This window comes from Eurosta solidaginis, chromosome 4, assembly GCF_040869045.1.
Source record: "Eurosta solidaginis isolate ZX-2024a chromosome 4, ASM4086904v1, whole genome shotgun sequence".
NCBI classification, from domain to species: domain Eukaryota; kingdom Metazoa; phylum Arthropoda; class Insecta; order Diptera; family Tephritidae; genus Eurosta; species Eurosta solidaginis.
The window spans coordinates 46,417,382-46,439,115 of record NC_090322.1 but is presented as its reverse complement, the minus strand read 5'-3'; the positions used below and the strand labels follow the sequence as shown (position 1 = coordinate 46,439,115).

General features: G+C 37.7%; 1 protein-coding gene across 3 annotated transcripts; it reads right to left on the bottom strand.

Moving 5' to 3' along the window:
* Nucleotides 1-1,897: 1,897 nt before the first annotated feature.
* LOC137249700 (uncharacterized) lies at nt 1,898-18,673 on the bottom strand. 3 transcript variants are annotated; one of them, XM_067781440.1, is made up of 8 exons: nt 18,570-18,673; nt 17,418-18,508; nt 5,601-7,155; nt 4,993-5,540; nt 4,096-4,431; nt 3,895-4,032; nt 2,183-2,608; nt 1,898-2,109 (listed from the first exon to the last, which is right to left on the bottom strand). In XM_067781440.1, the coding sequence occupies exons 1-8, from the start codon at nt 18,583-18,585 to the stop codon at nt 1,948-1,950; spliced, it is 4,272 nt and encodes a 1,423-aa protein (XP_067637541.1). In that variant the 5' UTR covers nt 18,586-18,673; the 3' UTR covers nt 1,898-1,947. The 3 variants fall into 3 exon arrangements, with proteins under 3 accessions (XP_067637541.1, XP_067637543.1, XP_067637542.1); XM_067781442.1 differs by lacking the exons at nt 17,418-18,508; nt 18,570-18,673 and adding an exon at nt 11,954-12,233; XM_067781441.1 differs by lacking the exons at nt 17,418-18,508; nt 18,570-18,673 and adding an exon at nt 11,468-11,947.
* Nucleotides 18,674-21,734: the final 3,061 nt, after the last annotated feature.

Below are 21,734 nucleotides of genomic sequence, written 5' to 3'. Positions count from 1 at the left end.
GAATATCTCTATCACCGATAGGAGCGCGGTTTACAGCTACGATTTGACCGGAATCCAGACTGGGAATCTGTGAGAAGGTTATTATTCTGCACATAAGTATTTATCTGGCAGTGCAAAATTCGTTCGACGACCTTGGAAAGGAAAGGCAGAATAGCTATAGGCCTATACTCCTTGTTTTGCTTGGGGATTGGGATTACCTTAGCAACTTTCCAACATTTGGGAAATACACAGGACGTCAGCACAGAGTTAACCAAGTAGGTTAAGTGAGGAAGGATTTTAGGAAGAATTATTTTTAAAAATTTCGGACATATACCATCGAACCCCATAGCATTAGACTTTACTGAAAGAATGGCTTGAACGACATCACAATCATCGACACTAGCAAACTCAAGAGGACCAAAATCAACATTAGCGCGAATACAATAATTATCAGCACATATATTGTCAGTTGAGATTGGCAGATTTACAAAATTTATATTTATCTCATTAATGTCTACATCAGGGAGGACAGAAATATCACATTTGGATTTTCCGATACCAATATGTTTAATCGACTTCCAGGTTTCCTTCGAACTCAAAGCAGCACTAAACTTGTTATTATAAAATCTCTGCTTAGCTGACCTAATGGCTTCGTTTGCAGCGATCCTAGCCGTTTTGAAGCAGTTGTGAGCCTCCAGGGTTTTGTATCTTTTCCATCGTGAGTAAGCAAGGTTACGCTGGTGAATTAAGTGTTTTAGATTGGCACTAAACCAAGGGGTATTATTGTGTGTAGCAGCTTTGAGTTTCACTGGCACATAGTTGTCGAAAAGCCTAATAATATGGTTCTGTAGGAATGATGCCTGATCATCGACCGATGTCAGTGTACGAATCAAGCTTCACTCAACCGACTCCACCGCTGCATTAAGGGAACTGTAATCTATGCTTCTAAAATCACGATATGTAAAGGAACATTGTATGTGTGACGTTTGAAAGTTGTAACTAAGAAATATCAGATCGTGTTTTGAAAAGCAAGATGCCGACAATTGATCGTAGTGGAGCAATTTCAGGGGATCATTCACAAAAAATAAATCCAGCAAAGAAGAATTTGAGTCAGTAAAGTGTGTAGGTGAAGTTAAATTGGTGGGAAAAAGTCCAAGAGACTCCATACTTAGCTTTAGAGTTGAGTCGACGAGAAGGTTGGAGTTGAAATCCCCAGCGATGATTATATTATCATAGCTTATAAGTAGAGGCTCGAGAAATTCAATAAAGCCAGAGAAGTCAACTCCACGATTAGGTCTGTATGCACAGCCGATAAGAAGCCTTTCATTATTTACAGAGAACACGTCTACGAACACATATTCGACAAAAGCACTTGGACTAGCACTGCAGCAAAGTTTACAGGATAAACTACTTTTAACATATATAGCAACACCACCACCATGACCACGTCTATCAGCCCTGAAAAGTTGATATCCATTTAGTTGCACCAAATCATTTTTGTGACATGAAGAAAACCAGGTTTCGGAAATACATATAACATCTATATCAGAACCCTCAGATATGAATCTCAATTCATCCAGCTTTTTATATAGGCTTTGCGCATTAAGATGGATAACTTTGAGCCCTTTAGTACGTTTGTTGTATAAAAAAAATTTTTGTGATCCGTTACAAATTTACCACGTGCAATACAAATGAAAATATGTATGTCTTTATATGCGCAACATATGACAGTTAAAATCTTTGAATGGCTCTCCTGGAAAATTGTGTTTTTTGAGTTATGACACTATTGAAGTAAATGAGCGATATGTATAAAAAGGGATTTTCTTGCTGTTTCGAAATGGCATCCATTACTGGGAAGAAAAAACTTCTGGTGCTTCAGTTGGGCTCGCCCGTAATCATTTAGACAACCAAACGGCAATCGAGAAAAATATGTGAATTTATAAACTCTAATTTTAGTATGTAAGATATTTACACTTTGCCCTTAAATTTATGATACTTATTATGATCTTTAACGTATAACTCATACACTTGTCGTGCAGCCTCATTCGAACAACGCAATACAAAGCGTCCAACACGATGATCACAAATACCAATTAAATCGTAGCATATGTTATCAATGTGAGTTTTTATCTAAAAAAAAAAAAACAAAAAAATTTGTTTCTTAATTGTTTAAAAAATATGTACACACATAAAATACACTCACTTTTGGATATAATGTTGTCGCACGTTTATCTGCTACCATTAGGCTAATAACAAAAGTCAACACGAATGGTGCTATACGCTTCACATGTATGCTGTGTTCGGCAATAAGATGCATTAAAGCTTCCAATTTTATTGCTAACTCTGCCAAATCTTCTAACTCAGTTTCTGTTAAAGCAATATCTTTTTGACGATCGCTTTTATACCATAAAATCGATTGTATGAGATTTTTGAAAATGTGCATAAATGGTGGTACACGATCCATAAGCAACATATGCCTTTGTCGTAAAAGAGCGCCTAACAAATCGCTCATGGACAAATGCAACTTTTTAAATATACACAAATTGTCGTCAGAAATGGGAAAATGCTTTATATTAATGTCCATAAGGAATGCCAAAATGTCATCCAAAGAGTATGTGGAAATTGGAATCTGTAAAACCAGAATCGAAACATAGGTAACAAAGAAATTTTGATCTTCTCGATTTTTTGTGCGACTACCACTGGACAGCTTTAAGGCGAACTGAATTATAAACGTTGAATAGCTTTGAGATATGGAAACATTTATTTTAAAAACGCTTTGACAGCGCCATTAGGGAACAATGAAAAGCCTTGCCACTTTAGAGCAACCAAAGCGTTTATGTTAATTAGCCTCAATTTACGGCAGGCTTGAATTCAACACTGGATTCTCCCGTATTAATTAGTCATGAAAGGGAAGCACTCAAAAATTTCAGAAACCCATGGAGTTGTTTCAAAGAAATCAATGTCAAGGGCTTGGCAAACTTGCTATAAACATATCCATATGAAACAATTTATCCAGCCAAGCTTATGGAAATCAATGTTATTGGTAACTGATGCCATACCATAACGCCTTAGCCATAACCATACCATGGCCAACCGAATGGTTTTTGATTTTTCGATATATCCATATATGTACTACTCCTATATTGCTAATAGAAAATGCTCGCAATGTGTTTTGAATTCGAAATCAAAACAAGACAGTCTATTAAATTTTTGTGATTGTAGCAGCATAAGTGTGACAAAAACAAAACCGTTTAAACAGCAATATATCGGCACTCTGATGTTTGGGAATTTACCTAGCCTTCTGTAGCAATATAGGAGTATTACATATGTGGATATTATCCAAAACCTATAAATATTTAAGTTGTTTTTATTAACTTTTTAATGTTTCATTTTTTGCTTTGGATACGTTTCAACTAAGTGACTTATTAATTGTGGAATTCCTTAATAATTTTTGCATTTTCTTTTTTTATGAAATTCTCAAATTTTTTAGATTAAGGCACCAATAACTGATGCCAGTAGACATGGCTAAGTAAAAAATGGTTATGACTAAGCCATTATGACTATGTGAACTTTGCCATGCGCCTTTATTCGCACATCCTGAACCTGCGGGACTCACTCAAAATTTTTAACATAATTTATGTTAAGATTGATAATTTCAAGATAATGGTTTATTTAATTTTTTTAGGAGGTGCTATTAAGGGTTTATCGTGAAAATTCCACTTTTCATAGTAATTTTTCGATCGTTTTTTTTAGTGTTATTACTATTATGCTAAGTTAACGTATATTTTTTATACAACACTAGCTATTGTAGTTGCAAATATCTTCGCAGGTTAAACCCAAAGCCATCGCAAGATAATTTTAAAGTAGAGGACATAAACATATCAAGCGTGTCCCTAATGAAAAGTTTCCACATACCGTTTTGTTTTCAACTAAAGATTTTTGTGCTGCTAAAATCGTCAGTAAGATCTCCTTATCGACAAATTGCTGTTGTTCATCTTTGAACAGACGCATTATGATCTTTGAAGTGATTGATTTAAAATTTTCGTTGAAAATCTAGCAATTATTAAGCAAAAATGTAAGAAATAAATATTGGCTTGAGTTTTTTATAAAACCTACCGCTCCCTTAATTGTACTAAATGAGCACTTCGCTATCAATTCCAAACAACGCAGAGTATTTCTGAAATCTTTTAAATCGTCCAAATTATTTGCAAGGCTTTGTAACGTCAGCAATAAATCCTCATTCGTTTTGTTACCAATAATCATTTTCACAGTCATCTCTGTCAATTTTAGTGTATTTGCATCAAGCAGGTTGAATTGTTTAAGATTTGCATTTAGTTGGAGCCAATAATGGCTGAGCACAAATTCTATTTCATCTTGATCTAAGTGCAACAATTGACGGTGATGCAATGCCACTTGCATAAGACGTATGGCATCTGGATTACGATAGTCCATCTGTAACCGAAATGAAAATAAGTTACCAAAAATGTGTTTACTGTACCTTATAACGCGGAGCATAAAAATATAACAAAAAATGGGCATAAAGGAGTTCTCATAAAACAATTCTGTTCTGGATACCAGAACGCCTGAAATGTTTCTTCATCACTTCTTTAGTAATTATTTATATCGAAATATTGTGAACCTTTAGTCTACACGACCATTTCTTGGTCGATTTTGATAAGCTTAGCAGTTATATAACATAGACAGATATACATTTTTTTGTAGAAAATAAATTGCACACACTGCTGTAATGCAGTGTGGAGATGACAGCAAACCCAAGTACTTCAAAGTCCATGCAGTGTGCAAAAAGCAGATGCGTCGCAAAGAGAGAGAGGGTCAAGGAAAGTTTTAATTTATGCCTTATAATTTACCGGCAGTAAAACTCAAAAACAGTGTACAAAATAGTAAAACTGTGAGTCTACCAAATTGTATGCTTTCAGTTACTCCTAGCAAAATCAAATTAAAAACACTACCTGTGCCTTAAAAAATTTAAAAACAATACATTTTTATTTTTACCGAGTGTCCAATATATATTTTGCAAATGCGTCGAAAGTTTTCATCCACTACGACTGCCGCCTTATTATCTTGGCCATTAGCACTTGACGCATTCAGCAGCAAGGCATTTGCATATGGCGCAAATCCAGCTAAAGTTTTTTCCACGAATTTCTTATCTTTCTTGGCATAATTATCCACTGATAGGTCTTTTTCGCTTTCAGAGCATTTACTAAAGTGATTTATGATATACTTAGAATAAATCGCTAAGAGGCGTTCGAAAAGCTTACGCTGGCGTTTTGCGCTTTTGCCACTTAATGCTGCAACAGCTTCAATAGCGCTTAATAAAAGACGACGTTGATCATCACCAAGTTTACAATCTGCAGCTTGTGCTATTTCCAAATTATCAGCTAGCGATTTAAGAAATTGTTCACTGCCTTGCTCTTCAGATTTAATGGAGGAGAACACAAATTCATAAAATTGCCAGGCATCAGTAACGGGAAAGATGTTTAAAATTGTTGACAAGGAAAAATATTTAAAAATCCGCACATGCTGGCCAAAGTGTAGAAAGTCTAAGGAACATAAACTCGAGTTATAAAAAAAAAAATAGTTAACAAATTATTAAATCTCACCTATAATTATTTCAAACACTTCTGTAGAGTATTTATCTGTTTCTGCTGTATACATTGATTTCAAATCGCTGTAAAATGCTATTAACATTGTAAACAACAAAGTTTTCAACTGTCTCCGTAGATGCCCCAGTGGTAATTGTCGTAAGAGCGCTAATAGCTTTTGTGTTTCCTCAACATTAGGCTGCTTTTTAAACTTGTAAGCACACAAAGAATGCTTCTCAACTAATTGTATAAATTTTACTAGCTCCTTGTCTGCTGTGATCTGATCAGTCTGTATAAATACGATTAATTCATCGAAATCAAACTGTAGTGTGGCCAATATTGAACCCTTTGAAACTGCAAAAATCTGAGAAATGCGCACACATAAGATAACTGCTAAGATTTCCAAAGATTCCAAATCATCTTCGACACCCTCTAGCGCAAGTGGTGTATCTAATAATTGTTTCAGGAAATTACACTTTTCCGTACGTGCCATGTGACAGATAAACCACTTCATAGCGGACGTTTTTTCAATTAACATTGTTATATCAATTGGCAATTTATCAGCGGCAGTTGATTGTATCGCCTTTTGTAAATCATTCGCATAAGAGCTGTTATCTTGGTTTGAATGCAAAAGCGTTTGGGCTTGCGTTCGTTGTAACAGGAGGCGATTAAAAAGAAATTTGCTATGTGATTTACCCCATTTTAAAACATGTTGTTGAATAGTTCCCCATTCTTTAATATTTAGAAAACCATGTAAATTTCCCAAACGTGGTAAACCTTCATTCTGAAATCCATCAGGACGATAATAGTGGAGTAGGAGTACAAAATTGGTTGCATGAAATACGCCTTCAAGAAATGCATTCATTGGCCGATTATTATGCTCCTGGGATAGAATAAAATGTCCGAAATTTGTTAGCACCTCTGCGGTAAAAAGTAGTTGTTCGTTGATTTCATTTGAAAATTTGTCATACTGCTCAATTAGACGACAACCCGAAAAATATTGACACAGTAATGCAGCATGCAGTTCCAAAAGGAATAGGTTATTCTCTTGGCAGGCAATTTCAGGCTCTTGTTGTAAATTTTCAAGTAATTCTTTTAAGGAATAAAGTAATGACTTCCAAATAACCAAAGCTGGTTTGGATACGAGCCCAGTTATTAATTTAGAAAAGGCAACACCAACGCTTTCTGAGGGCCAGGTTTCATGTAGATAAGGAAATGCGATTTCAAAAACATTTCTGTTTTTACTTTTGGCTGGCTGTGATATCACATTATGAAATTCTTTGAAAATAATATTTAAGAAATAGTTTTCTACATCGTCTTTTATTGTGTTAAGCATCTTGGAATCGTTCCCAATTGTATCAACTGCTTTACGTTTTAAACTTTTTCTAGTTTTAGTAGCTGACAAAATTTTAAATTTATTTAGCCATTCTTTAAGACTTTTTAGCAAATTAAAAACTAGTTTTTCAGCTCGACTTAAGCGCCTAAACATGTCCATAAGAGCTACAAGATATTCGTTGAACAAAGCATGCACTTCGAGGTTGTTCTTTTCGGCTACAATCATCCAAGTTGTTATCTGTAACATAATAATATAAATATAGTTAAAAAAAAACTAAAAAACACGCAAATGTGGTGCCGTTTTAGTATCTACAATCCACTTGAACATTTGATGTTAATGGCACCGTAGCACATAAGTTCGTGGCTCCGCTATTAAGCCCAACTCGTTTTGTAGCCAGTTATTTAACCACTGCCGCGAGTCTTCAATAATTGCCGCTAGAAGAATTTTTTTAGGACGGTCAGTGTGTCACGTGTAAGGGATTTTTACACCGGACGGGATGTTCTGGGCTAAGCCCCAAAACCTCGTCCTCGTAACTTTTAGAAATATTTTGTGGCACATTGCTGTTCACGGCCAACTGCGTCCCGTAGTCTACGCCTTGGAGCCCCCTCTACCCTCTAGCAGCTCCGCTGCTCAGCAAGCTACAACTAGTACCCGCTGCCGGACACCACCCCTGCCCGCGCCTTCTTGCGTCCTGACCTCATCTCAGGCGTAGTCACCAGTCACTTACCCCCAGAGCGACGACGTCTTCCCGTTGCACTTCAGAACACTGCAGTTAAATGTAATGGGTTACCTGGGAATATCACGAAGATAGTTGATTTTATGAAATTTTATTTAATTTTGATGTTCCCTTTACACCATATAGACATTTTCAACCGCTTCATATAATCACATGCAGATCGAGTTTTGAAATGCACGAACCTCTTCGTTATCTGTGTACTGTGTAAGCACTGCAAAAACATTGCAATAAAATCTATTTGATCCCGACATCGGCCGCCGGGACAGTGTCCTGGAACGGCAAGGCATATCTATTTATTTATTTATTTATTTATTTACAGTCTTGTAGACCTAAATTAGGTACATGTATGTATGAGATCATTATCTAAATGGTAGTGCTTTGCAATAGTTATATAATAATTTCTTAAATTTATTTATATTTGGACATTGTTTTATTTCAAATGGTAGATCATTGTACTCTCTCAATCCCTCGTAGTATATATTGTTCTTGTCGAATTCTGATCGAACAGCTGGCAGACGGAAGTTATTCCTGTTTCTTGTGTGGTAGTCATGAACCTCGTTGTTGTATGTTACTCGGTCATTTAAATATTTCGGCAGGTTGCCTAGTTTCATGTTGTGTATGAATTTTAGAGTGTAGTATACAATGAGTTGCTTTACACTCAGCCAATTTAAACTTTCTAACATTTCATGTATTGGGGTATCATATCGTTTTCTAAGAATAAACCGCATTGCTTTATTTTGTTTCACCTGTAGTTTTGCGATGTTCGAGTCGGCTAACATGAATAATATCGTAGGGCAGTATATGAAATGAGGTTCTATAATGGACCTATAAACCATAATTTTATAATATTTGCTGACGTGCTTGCATGTCCGGAACATAAATCCAATTTTTTTTGATATCTTTGCCTCTGTATACTTAAGATGCTCATTGAACTTAAGTTTCTCATCAATTATAATTCCTAGGTATTTAATTTCTTTAACTTTTTGTATGGTACTTTTTGCTATTTTCAAGGCTAAATTATTTTCTTCTGCATTCTTTCTTCTCATGGTCATCCATTTCGTTTTTTCAATATTTATTTTAAGCTTATTTTGACACAACCAGTTATAAACAGCATTCAAGTCCGCTTGCATTTTAGTTATAGCTTCAATCTCCGACGAACAACTTATTGTCAATAATGCATCATCTGCGAAGAGTCGTATCTTGCAGTGGCTAAGACAGCTCTTTATATCGTTTATATATACAATGAATAATATTGCAGCAAGAATAGATCCTTGTGGAAGACCTATGTCAACATCAACTTCCGGCGACGATGTGCTTCTAATTATGGTTTTCTGTTTTCTGCCAGTAAGGTAGCTTTTAAACCACCGCAGTGCTGTATCCTGGGATTTTCTTCTTCAACCATTCTTTGGACTTCGGCTTTGTTTGCCGTAATACTGTTAATATTGAGGTATATACACTTCAACTCTGCTTTCACTTTATTTTGTACTTTTATATTGGTACCTTCATTATTTCTTAATTGCTAATAACCGAGCTTTTGTTTTTTTATTTGTAGTTTATTGATATAGCATGGGCACTCTTTATCAAATGTGTCGTGATTAAAGTCTATTTCTAACTTCAACTTTTCTTTGGCCTTTATACAATTTAGGCATTTATTTATGGGGGTTTCTTCACACGTTTTTGAGCTATGTTTTCCATGGCACCTATTGCAGGCTTCATCGCTTTTACAATCTGATGCTCTATGATTGAAACCTTTACATTTATAGCACATTAGTACGCTAATCGCGTCATACACTTTGCATCTTTCCCACCCGATGTTAATTCTCTCAGCTGCCAAAATCTTGGAAAAGTCCTCTTTATCAATTTCAAAAATTATTGCCCCTATTACCGTTTACAACTCAACTCTGGTTGGGTTGAAATTTCGCAATTTGGTATTACAGATTACAACTCAACCTGTCAAAAAAAATTTCGGTTGAGTTGTCTAGCCTTACAACTTTTTGTGGCATTGCCGTTTACAACCTTGTGTTGGTGTAGTTGTCAAAGACGTCAAAATCTTACAACTGCTTACTAGCAGTTGTCTCATACAATTTTGCAGTTGTTTTGAAAAAATTTTACGTTTTAGAAGACGGTTCACCACCTAATTTTTAACAAAAATTTTCAAAGTTGGTATCAAAAGACACGTTTCGACCTCCGATTTAAGAATCCGAAAACAAAAATTGTAATTCTTTACGACAGCATGACACTGCTAATACGTGTCCAAAAATATCGAGAGAGGTGCCAAAAGACGCTATTAATCTCGAGAACAATTATCCGAAAGCGGAAAATAAACATTTTATCTCTGTCCGGAGATATTTTCAGTTGAAGTTGGCGATTTTCATGTGGTTGTTGTAATGTTGTTGTCTTTTTTCGGTTTGTGTTTAATATCTTTTGAACGAGTTAAAATTTGTATTTTCCGCCTTCGGATTATTAATACTGATGTCAAGACGCGTCGTTTAATACCTCTCTCGATATTTTTGGACACGTATTAGCAGTGTCATGCTGTCGTAAAGAATTACCACAAACATTAATTCTAATAAAATCTAATTTCATGTGGTTGTTGTATTTTGCCAGATTTTTTGTATACAGCAATGCAGAAAGGTCTTGGCCCAACCAGGATTATTTTTACGAATCGCGGCCAAAGGCTGCCAACGCAGAAAGATGTTCTTTGCAAAAAAACTGTGGACCGGGCCTCATATTTCGGACCCTCTCGGGCCATTTTGTGGGTCTTTGTAAATATCTTTCGAAAGAAATAAAATTTTTAATTTTCGCTTTCGAATCCTAAAAACGGAGATGGAAACCCGTCTTTTGATACCACCTTTGATAAGAGTTAGATGGTGCACGGGCTTATAAAACGTTACCAAAAAAAAAACAAAAAATTTAAAGCCGGTAGTTAAACCTTTTTTAATCAAACAATAATAAACAATTTTGTACACATTTCTAGAAAAACCAACGTTTAAACGAATTACATTGAATAACTTTTTGACTTTATTGATATTCCATAGTTGGACGAGGCTGGTCGCAGTTTGGATGCAGCCAAAATAGGTGAAATTATGCGAGTCCCATTGATACTAATCACTACTCCTGGGAATCCTATTTGAGTAAAATACAGTTTTTTCTGTTAGGGTTTTAAAGTACTTCGCACAAATACGCCTCTCAATTATATCTAATACCAGTCCAACACCAAAATCATTTCCACAGCATATTTGATAGCTGCCGTCAGCAAGGAATCGGAGTGTGGCGCATAATTTTAAAATACGAACGCGTATGCGGAAATGGTTCTTAATTTTGTTTAGTACTGATTAAAATGCTTCCTTTCCAATCTGCAAAATAACTTCATATGAAGCTCATTATTTGTCACTTAAACATTTTCTTACTTGGTGCTTGGTAGTTCCAAGGGATTGGAATGATCACGCAAATGTTTCCGTATTCGCGACATGTCAATCACCAACATTTTCGCCAGTTTAAAATAGATTTCATATAACATTAATAAAAAAATCACATTTGAAAATGCTTAAATTTCTGCCACAAATTGATCAGCTGTTCATTTATCTGTCAAATCATCACTTTCTTAGCTTGGCAGCACCAATTCAACTTCAACTGAAATAAGTTGTAATTCGTAATACCAAACAGGAGTTGAGTTGTCTGAAAGTTGAGTTGTTTTAATTACAACACAACCAAGTTGAGTTGTGTACCGTAATAGGCCCTTATATCTTGCACCATTGTGTTACCTCGTTTTCTCTCGATTTTTTTTACAATTTTTAGTGAACTCTTGCTTACACATTCATTTTGTTTTTTTATGGTGTCTATTAGCACATCATTTTCGTATTTAAACATTATGCCCGTGACTACAAAACTTGGACGAATCTGCTCAGGCACTTTTACTTCGTATTCTCTATCAATGTTGTTTTCAATTGCTAATTTTATTTTTTCACGCTCATCATTATTTTCACTATGGATTACCATCACCCCATTATTTCTTGTTTCGATATTTGAAATCTTTAGGTTTTTCGGATCCACCTTGTTGTTCAGATCTTGCTTTGTTTTTTCACTTGTTTGTTTTCCTTTCGGTTTCACTATTATTGCGACGTCTTTTTTAAGCTGTGGTACTTCACTCTTTTTATTATTATTTCTTATGGCATCAGCATATGACACTCTCTTTTCATTATTATTGCTGTTTATTTTTTTTATTTCAGTATGCACTTTTTCATTGTCTTTACCAATTAACTCTGCCTGCTTTTTCACTTCTTCAACCATATTCTGTACCTTTTCACTGCCTTTGCCAATTAAATCAGTTTTATTTTTTATCTCTTCAACCATGGAATATAAACTTTTCATTTCTCCTATTTTCTTTTCAAATTGCTTTTGCGATTTTTCTATCATCGCAGCACGTTGAGTGTAACGACTCTCAACTGCTTCCAATAGAGCTTTTATTTCATTTTGGCTTGTTTTCATTACACTTTCAAACTCAAGCTTATACTCACTTAGAATTGAGTTATTTTTTTTCACATTAACCTGCATCTCTTGTAACACCAAGTCAACGTTTTGAATGTATGTTACACATTCATCACACATCTGTCCTGTCAGGCGATGCAAATTTAGAAATTGTCAACATCTGCATCGCTCCTTTCATCTGTTGCCCCAGTGGATACTACCCTGATGTCAGCGCATTACTCACTGTCGATAATCGAACTATATTAGGCGATTGCAATGCCCACCGCTATCTGTGGCATTCTAACCTACAGGCGAAAAGCAGGGACGAGGTATGCTTGTCGTAAGAGGCGCCTAAAATACCAGATTCAAGCGGCTGTGTAGCGTAACCCTTCAAGTTGCAAGCGCAATATATAGCTTCTCCAAACCCAATTGTCAACCTCACCTATCCGCGGCGAATCCTGTTTCGTTCTGGCGACCCCAAGCTCCTCATGGAACTTGGGAGTGGGGAGGGAGGGATGGCTTGAAGGTTTAATGTGGCCACATAAATCGTTCCCGAGATGGTCGGGCTAGCACCTTAATGGCGCTGTGTTACCGGAACGTACCGGATCTGTATCCGGCAAAGGACCATCACATCGATAACACTCCCCAAAGCCTTCGGGGAGCAACCTTATCGCTACAACAACTACAACAACAACAGGGGCGAGATCTTGGCGGACCAAATAGAAAAAATCACGTTCTGCAAGATAAACGGGGACGCCCCCACTCGTATGGTAGGAAGCTGTCACAGTTCGCCAGAAATCTATATCGCGAGCACAGGACTGCGTCAACTGGCAGCCGATGGTAACATTGGCATCCGACCACCTACCCCTACTTCTTTTTCTCGAACGATTTGCAGACATAACTACTGAAAATACGCACTTTCATCAATTTTAAAAAAGGAAAATGGGAAGATTCAAGCTACATGGCTGTCTCCTGATCGAAATACTCGCAATCAGATCGATCACGTTGTGATAGACGGACGGCATGCCTCCAGTGTTTTAGATGTGCGCACGATCCGAGGACCTAACATCGATTCGGACCATTATCTCGTTGCAGCCAAAATACGCACCCGCCTCAACGCGGCTAAAAACAAGGAACAAAAAACACAAGGAAAGCTAAACGTCGAAAAGCTTCAATCACAACAGACTGCCAATGATTTCGCAACTCGACTCTCACACCTGCTCTCTGAGGGCACAACTTATCCTGAAGGAATACAGGAGCAGTGGGAGCATATCTCCAAAGCACTTCGTACCGCCGCTGAGGAAAAAATTGGTTACCGGCGGCCACGAAAACACAACTGGTATGATGAAGAATGCCGCGTTGCAACCGAAAGAAAAGACGCTGCCTACAGGGCTACGTTAAAAGCGAGCGCGACAAGAGGAGTGTGTGAACGCTATCGTGAGTTGAAAAGGGAAGCGAGACACCTTTTCAGGAAGAAAAAAGCAGAAGCAGAAAGGCGTGAGTGCGAGGAGCTTGAGCTGCTAGCCACCAGGAATAACGCCCGAAAATTCTACCAAAAAATACGGCGACAGACGGAAGGTTTTAAGACCGGGGCAAACTCCTGTAGGAATGAAAACGGCGACCTTGTAACTGATGTCCAGAGAGTGCTTAGATTATGGAGGGAACACTTCTCTGCTCTCCTAAATGGAGGCAGCAATTCACCGCGCAGAGATTAAGAACCCGATCACGCAATCGATGATGATGGAATATATGTCCCCCCGCCCGATTATGACGAAGTTAGAATAGCAATAACCAGATTGAAAAACAAGGCCGTGGGCGCTGATGGATTGCCTGCGGAGCTATTCAAGTTCGGCGGCGAGGAGTTGGTAAGGCGCATGCAGCAGCTTCTTAGCAAAATATGGGCGGACGAAAGCATGCCCGACGGTTGGAGTCTAAGTGTTCTTTGCCCAGTCCACAAGAAGGAGGATACTGCAGAATGCACCAACTATCGTGGAATCAGCCTTCTTAATATCGCATATAAGGTCCTTTCAAGTGTATTGTGCGAAAGATTGAAGCCCACCGTGAACCGGCTTATTGGACCTTATCAGTGCGGCTTCAGACCTGGTAAATCTACCATCGACCAGATTTTCACAATGCGCCAAATCTTGGAAAAAACCCGTGAAAAGAGAATCGACACACATCACCTCTTCGTCGACTTTAAAGCCGCCTTCGACAGCACGAAAAGGAGCTGCCTATATGCCGCTATGTCTGAATTTGGTTTCCCCGCCAAACTTATACGGCTGTGCAAAATGACGTTGAGCAACACCATCAGCTCAGTCAGAATTGGGAAGGACCTCTCCGAGCCGTTCGAAACTAAACGAGGTTTCAGACAGGGTGACCCCTATCGTGCGATTTCTTTAATTAGATGCTGGAGAAAATTATACTAGCTGCAGAACTTAACCGCACTGGAACAATATACTATAAAAGCGTGCAATTACTGGCATATGCTGATGACATTGATATCATCGGCCTAAACACCCACGCTGTTAGTTCTGCTTACTCCAAGCTGGAAAAAGAAGCGGTAAAGATGGGTTTGATGGTGAATGAGGACAAAACGAAGTACCTGCTGTCATCGAGCAAAGAGTCGGCGCATATGCGCCTTGGCAACCACGCTACTGTTGGCAGCCATAATTTCGAAATAGTAAAAGACTTCGTTTATTTGGGAACCAGCATCAACACTAGCAACAACATCAGCACTGAAATCCAGCGAAGAATCAATCTTGCCAATAAATGCTACTTTGGACTAGGTAGGCAATTGAAAAGTAAAGTCCTCTCTCGGCGAACGAAAATCATACTCTACAAGTCACTTATCGTACCCGTCCTGCTATATGGGGCAGAAGCATGGACCATGACAACAGCAGATGAAGCGGCTTTGGGAGTGTTCGAGAGAAAAGTTCTTCGAAAGATTTATGGACCTCTACGCGTTGGCGATGTCGAGTACCGAAGAAGATTTATTGATGAGCTGTACGAGCTATACGCAGACATCAACATAGTCCAGCGAATTAAAACGCAGCGGCTGCGCTGGCTAGGCCATGTTATGCGAATGAATGATGATGCTCCGGCCAAGAAAGTGTTTCTATCGGAACCCGCCTATGGAAGCAGAGGTAGAGGGCGGCCCCACTCCGTTGGAAGGACCAGGTGGAAAACGATTTAAACTCCCTTGGTGTGACCAATTGGCGCCGGTTGGCGGAGCGTAGGAGCGACTGGCGCGCCTTGTTGGACGGCCATAACCGTTTAGACGGTTAAGCGCCAATTAAGTAAGTACGTAAGTAAGTAAAATGGGAAGATTACAACACTTATATTGACAATCCTTTTGTTGCCCTCCCGACTGATGCCCGTCAAGGAGAGCGTGCTTTTAGCAAGGTCATTGAATACGCTTCGTCTCGTTTTATTCCCGCCGGAAGAATCCGGGAAATCCAGCCACATTTTCTAGCGTGGGCCGCAACTCCAGCGAGAGAACGTGACCTTATAAGACAGCACGACCCCGGCGACCCCGAAATAAGGAGATGAGTCATGGGAAGAAATGGGAGAAGCACTTAAAGAATTGTAACCTCTCTGCCGGTGTAGGTAAGCTATGGTCCACCGTAAAGTCCCTATCGAATCCGTCTAAGCACAGTGACCAAACTTCCATCGCCTTTGGAGATAAAGTGCTTTTGGATGCGAAAAAATGCGCAAGCGCTTTCTGCCGACAATATGTAATCCATTCTACGGTTAACAAAGTCAGGCGGCGGGCCAACAGACGAGCATACAAACATATACACAGTGCGTCCCCAATTACCATCACCGCCAAAGAGGTTGAAGAGAAGTTTATGCTAAACCATCTAAAGCAGTAGGCCCAGACGGCATAACCATGCCGATACTTAAAAAACGGGGCAAAGAGGGATTTAATTATCTAGCGCATATCTTCAACCTGTCCACCTTCGTCATCTTCGAAAAATGGAAAATAACCAGGGTGGTTCCGCTGTTAAAGCCTGGGAAACAGGTAACATAGGAGAAGCTTATCGTCCGATATCTCGCCAGTAGCCAAGACACTTGAAGCCATTTTGCTTCCCTATTTAACTCCAAATTTGCGTCTAGCCAATCATCAGCATGACTTTCGAAAACTACAAAGCTTTTGATACTGCAAAACTTGGAAGAGTTGTTCCTTCCTCCAAGTCTCAAAAGATGGACCGCAAATTATTTGCCGCCAAGCATCGGTGCAATTGACGAACATAACATCTAAACTCAGAAGAATTAAACAAGGAGTACCACAGGGTGGTGTCCTATCCCCGCTTTTGTTTAACTTCCGCATATCGAAACTACCTTCACCACCAAAAGTAGTCACTATTGTATCTAATCTAATCTAATCAATAATGGCCGCAGGCCCAGGCCTACGCATCGATGAACTTTGTAATAAGATAAACAGCTATCTTCCTGATTTCTCCGGTTTTCTCGCCTCGCGAAACCTGGCACTGTCACCAACCAAATCATCGGCAACCTTATTTACAACAAGGAAACGGCAAATGTCGACCATATTGGACATCCATGTAGATGGCATTACGCTAGCGACTGTCTTACACCCAAAAATTTTGGGTGTGACGTTCGATCAGGATCTACATTTTGGAGATAATGCAACCCAATAGTACCTAAAATCCAGAGCCGTAATAAAATCCTCCGATCGCTTGCCTGCAGTACTTAAGGTAAAAACAAAGAAACGCTCATTGCCACTTACAAAGCAATTGGCCGGCCGATTGCATGCTACGCGTCCCCTATATGGTCGCCAAGTCTAAAGGTTACTCACTGAAAGAAAATACAGGCCTGCCAAAATACTGCCCTCAGAACCGCTACAGGCGGTCTTATTATTTCCCCCAGAACACCACCTACATAATGAGGTGAGAGTACTCCCCAATAGAGAGAGAAATGAAATACTGAACAGTCTCTGTTGAATACTCAGAAGCCTGGACGCCCAAAAGACAACTGATTGATGAGGTCACACCTCCCAGGGACTTAAGAGGTCATTTCCGTAAGCATTATGACGAAATACGGCCCCTGAGACCACAGCCGTATGACGCAAAAAAGCACAAGCAGGTTCTCAGTGATATCCATAAATAGGCGTCGGACCTCTATTAGACAATCAAAACCAACCAAGTTTTTCGAAGGAAATAGAACTACTTTTCTGTTAAGGTACCCTTATAAAAACATACATATTTATATGAAATAAAATAGCTGTAATTAAATTTCAAATTGTTTTATATACATAAATACACATATGCATTACCTGAAAAATATTCTGTTCCAATATGAGTGGATTAAAACGCAGAGTAGCGCACAATACCATTAAAACTTCTCTCAAAAAATCTTTTTTACATAATTGTATGCACTTAAAGAGCTGTTCTCCCAAATAAGTCATTGCAGGAGGCTTATTCTCTATTTCCATTTGGAAATTCAAATTTATGTCATGTTTTCGGAAAATCTCCAAGGTATATGCTGCTGCCGTTAGTAAAAGGGATGTTTCTTCATTACTAGACTGTTCAACCTCTTTAGGCAGCTTTTGGAATATGTGTAGTAATAGCTGATGTAGAAAGCTTACTACACCACGCCTATTAACAATAGCACATTCAAGTATCAGCAAACGCACATGGAGCGGTAATTCTATTACCCGTGTAACTAGTTGCTCATCTATTAGTTGATCGGTTAGGAGGCGCTCTAAATGCAATAGTTCAGTGAAGAAGCAAAGTTTTTGAGTTTGTAATAATAATAAAACTCGTACAAGCGGTTGTATGATTAAGTTTTTATAATTTTCATCTAATTTATTTAAATCACCAGTTTTCTTGATGTGATCTCGCAAGTCGGAAATGGTGCTTGCAAAGAATTCAGATTCTGCTGTGGTGTTGAATGATTTTACTATTGTAGTGCTCTTATCCTCCGTTTTGTTGTATTGTTTTAAATATAATTCATAACATTCTAGTAGTGATGCGTATACCTGTGCATGAAGATGGCATTTTGTACGATAAAGATCTTGGAAAACTTCAAAATTCCACAAAAGACGTAAGAGTTTGTGCCAATTAGATGAACTTTCTTCTTTGTACTTCGTCGCCCATTTTTTAGCTAATTTTAATACAATATTGACAAAGCTTTCTTTAGTACCTTCACTAACAAGACCAGGCTGGGCGCGCATTTGTAACAACTCAATCAACTCTTCGTAAGGTATTTGTTCTATGTGCTGCTTTTCTGCTTCTGTGCATACCCATCTTAAAATTAAATCATATTTACTTGAAAGTGTAAAATCTACTGAATTCCAAGCTTTTAGAGCGAATTTGAAATTTTGTTGATACGTTTTTGTATCACGATTCAGCCAACGGAGGAATTCTAAAAAAACAAAGCCAAAAGTTTAGTTTTTCCAAAGCATAGTTTTGAGTTTGGGATATACCTTCTTCAGTTGACATTTTCACTTATTTTAAATCTGGTAAAATTTAAACCCATGTAAACATATAATACACGTGCGTTATACCGATCACAAATTACACATTTGTGATAGCGATCATAGATTATAGCGATAGCAAAATTAACTGCCGTCATCCGGTGGCAAAATCCTGAGCCAGATAAATAATTTTGCATGTAAAGGTACGCGCACATTACGCTGCGCGACACGTAGCGGCAGCGGGCCTCATAGAGCGACATATTTTGGCAACTCACATTAAGCGGCAATCGAGCGACACATTGCGGCAAAACTTTGTGTTTATTTTTGTTTGAAAAATGGACGACACAGTTTTTGAAGGTGTAATTATTTCATTTTTGTGCAAAGAAGAGGAAAGGAAAAGAAAAAGGTCGTGGCTATGGGTCCAAGACATCTCATCCTCAAGATATGAAGGAGGAGAGTTCCACACTCTTTTGCCCAGATTGAAAAAAGATGGTGCAAAATTCTTTGCAAGTATTCTTATGAGGCAATTCACACACACTAGCAGCAGCAGCACTGCGCGACACTTCCCAACGCGGCTTTTTTGCTTAGTTGATCAAATTTGCCGCGCTGTGCCGGGTCGCGCAGTGCTGCTGACGCTAGGTGTGAATTGCCTCATAAGAATACATGCAAAGAATATTTTGCAGTGCAGTGCTGCGTAGTGCAGCCTAATGTGGCCTTGCCTTAAATGCAACAACGATTTGAGCCAGATAAACCAGTCTGGTTCAATTTGTGAGCCAGATAATTTGTTAATTACTTATTTTTAGGTTGGCAACGCGGCCTTTAATATACCTACTTTTTCAAAAATAGATGTCGCTGCTTAGCCTTTCGCCGTATGAGTTAAATGAAAAAACCGCGGCGACATCTGCCTATCACATTTCACGTGTGCGAAAATTTCACGGCATCTGCTTCTCAAGTCTCTCAATGATCCAGGGCTCGAATTACATATTCCGTGATCGAAACGGCAATCGAACGAATAAAGATTACGTGACTGTAGTGACTAGTACGAACATAGTGTACCTATACCAAGTGTGTTCACTAAGCGATAAACGTCAAAACTACAAACAGCCTAGCTCACCTGATGGAAATCTCAGGTCTAGAGTCGCATTTTTGGTCTCAACGACAACATTTTTGACTACCAATCGTATCGACTTTTTCAATTTTTCAATCATTCGGCGCACTCGGTAATGGTATCCATTTTGAATTCGCTGTCATTCCGAATCCAGCGAGTGCCTGTCAGAATGCTTGACAGATAAGTCAACACACTTGTACTTGTACACTATGAGTACGAATGGCAATATTGGTATTATGAGGTACGTTCAGTAACGTATCGTAATTTATAACAGGCAGTAATAGATTGAATGGTGATTTGTAATAGATATTTTGACAGTTAAATGTGATATTCTAATTGTAAATAAGAAAAATTATTTACTTACATTGTGGTGTAAATTCCTAAGCAACTTTTAAAAGGAAAAAAGGGGAAAAGAAGTGCTTACAAAGAAATTAACACAGGTAATTCTAGTGATGAGTGCACAATTAATAATAAATATAAAAAAGAGGTGGAAGAGAGTTCCTCCTAGTTGTCAAAACTAAAGTTTTCATTTTACTGATGCTTCTAGTTTTTGCTCGGACCAATTTTAATTTACTTAAAGCTAATGAATTCAATAAAGTAATATTGTCTGAAATCGTTAATGGTACACGAATGGAATTTTAGTCCAATTCTATACGGCAGCATGACACATTCACCATTAAAATAATAAAACAATTTGTGCTAATCTCAAAGGCAAATTTGTCAGCTTCCGTTTTCAGATTCGCGATCATGGATCTAAAATATATAATTATAAATACTTTTACTTATTTTATATTTATTTACTTACATTATTAATCTCGAAATTTTCCTTTTTATAATTGTAGATTGATCACAGTTTGATAAAATTTTCCTTTTTAGTTGTGCAAAGATCACTTTACTTTTTTAAAAACAAATTTAAAACGAAGAACTATAAATTAATTCGTTTAATTTTCAAACTACAACCAATTTTAAATGCACTCGAACGTCTTTTTGCTATCGTATGAAATTTTTTGACGTTTACAATTTGTTGTGTACGTTCACTGAACACATAATACCGAATTTCGATAGCAGCTATTCGTTTACGTATCTCGTAATACCAAATAAGCACTTTTAAGAGACGAGTGTTCAGTTCACGGAATACGTAATTCGGGTCCAGAACATCCACGTGAGAATTGAGCGTGAGCCGGAGCTATAAGACTCACTGAAAGACGGCAAACGTAATCAACCAAAAGTCGATATTAGAAAATTTTCGATTTTTGTTGTATAAATGTAAATAGGCACGATATATAATTTTCACAAATCACCAAACCAAATAGCGCATTCACGAGTTCAGAATTGCGCTCGGCAAGTTTACCGCCGAAGCAGTAACATCGTTTTGTTAAAAATGTCGTAATTACACGTTCGTTTAAGTGTAAAAGTTTTGTGTAAAAAAGAAATGTGCTATGTAGAGTAAAATTTATAGATTTCGGTCAACTAAAATTAACTTTTTGTCTAATTAAAAAGGCATTCGTGTATAAAAAACATTAATAATATGTAACATTAAAATTGAATTTGTAGAAGATAATGGAGCTATAAAACAAGACTTTAAACTTTGTATAATGGAAGAAAAATGCTGTATGAAATAACGGAGCTACGAAACTGTAAAAAGAACAGTAATGCTACTTTCCTTCATCAATTGCCTTTACTGCATGTGCGATTAGTTGTACGTAACATTAAAATCGAAAGTTAAAATAAATACATAAAATACTACTAAAAAAAATTAGTAATCTAGATAAATAACACAGTTATGGAACACATTTAATACAAAATCTTCGCATGAAGCTACATGGATAATCAAAAGAGATATATCTATTACTCTGGATTTTTTAAATTGTGTATGAATACAACTTGACATGAGACAAACTGTAAATTGGAAAAATATAAACTAAATTGGACAAAAGTACAAAGATTGGATACGATAAAAGTTTAATTTATTATATGAACTATTCATATAACGGGGTAGAGATTATACCTTACATATAAATTGTGATAACATATAAATCCACAAAGGACAAAAAGTACAAGTAACG

What these genes read in the sequence shown, in the direction of transcription:
- LOC137249700 (XM_067781440.1), bottom strand. An exon ending in TGGAACAGAATATTTTTCAG is followed by an intron (nt 7,156 to 17,417) that starts GTAATGCATATG and finishes ATTATGTTACAG; the next exon opens with ATAACAACTTGGATGATTGT. An exon ending in TTAGTACAATTAAGGGAGCG is followed by an intron (nt 4,033 to 4,095) that starts GTAGGTTTTATA and finishes AATAATTGCTAG; the next exon opens with ATTTTCAACGAAAATTTTAA.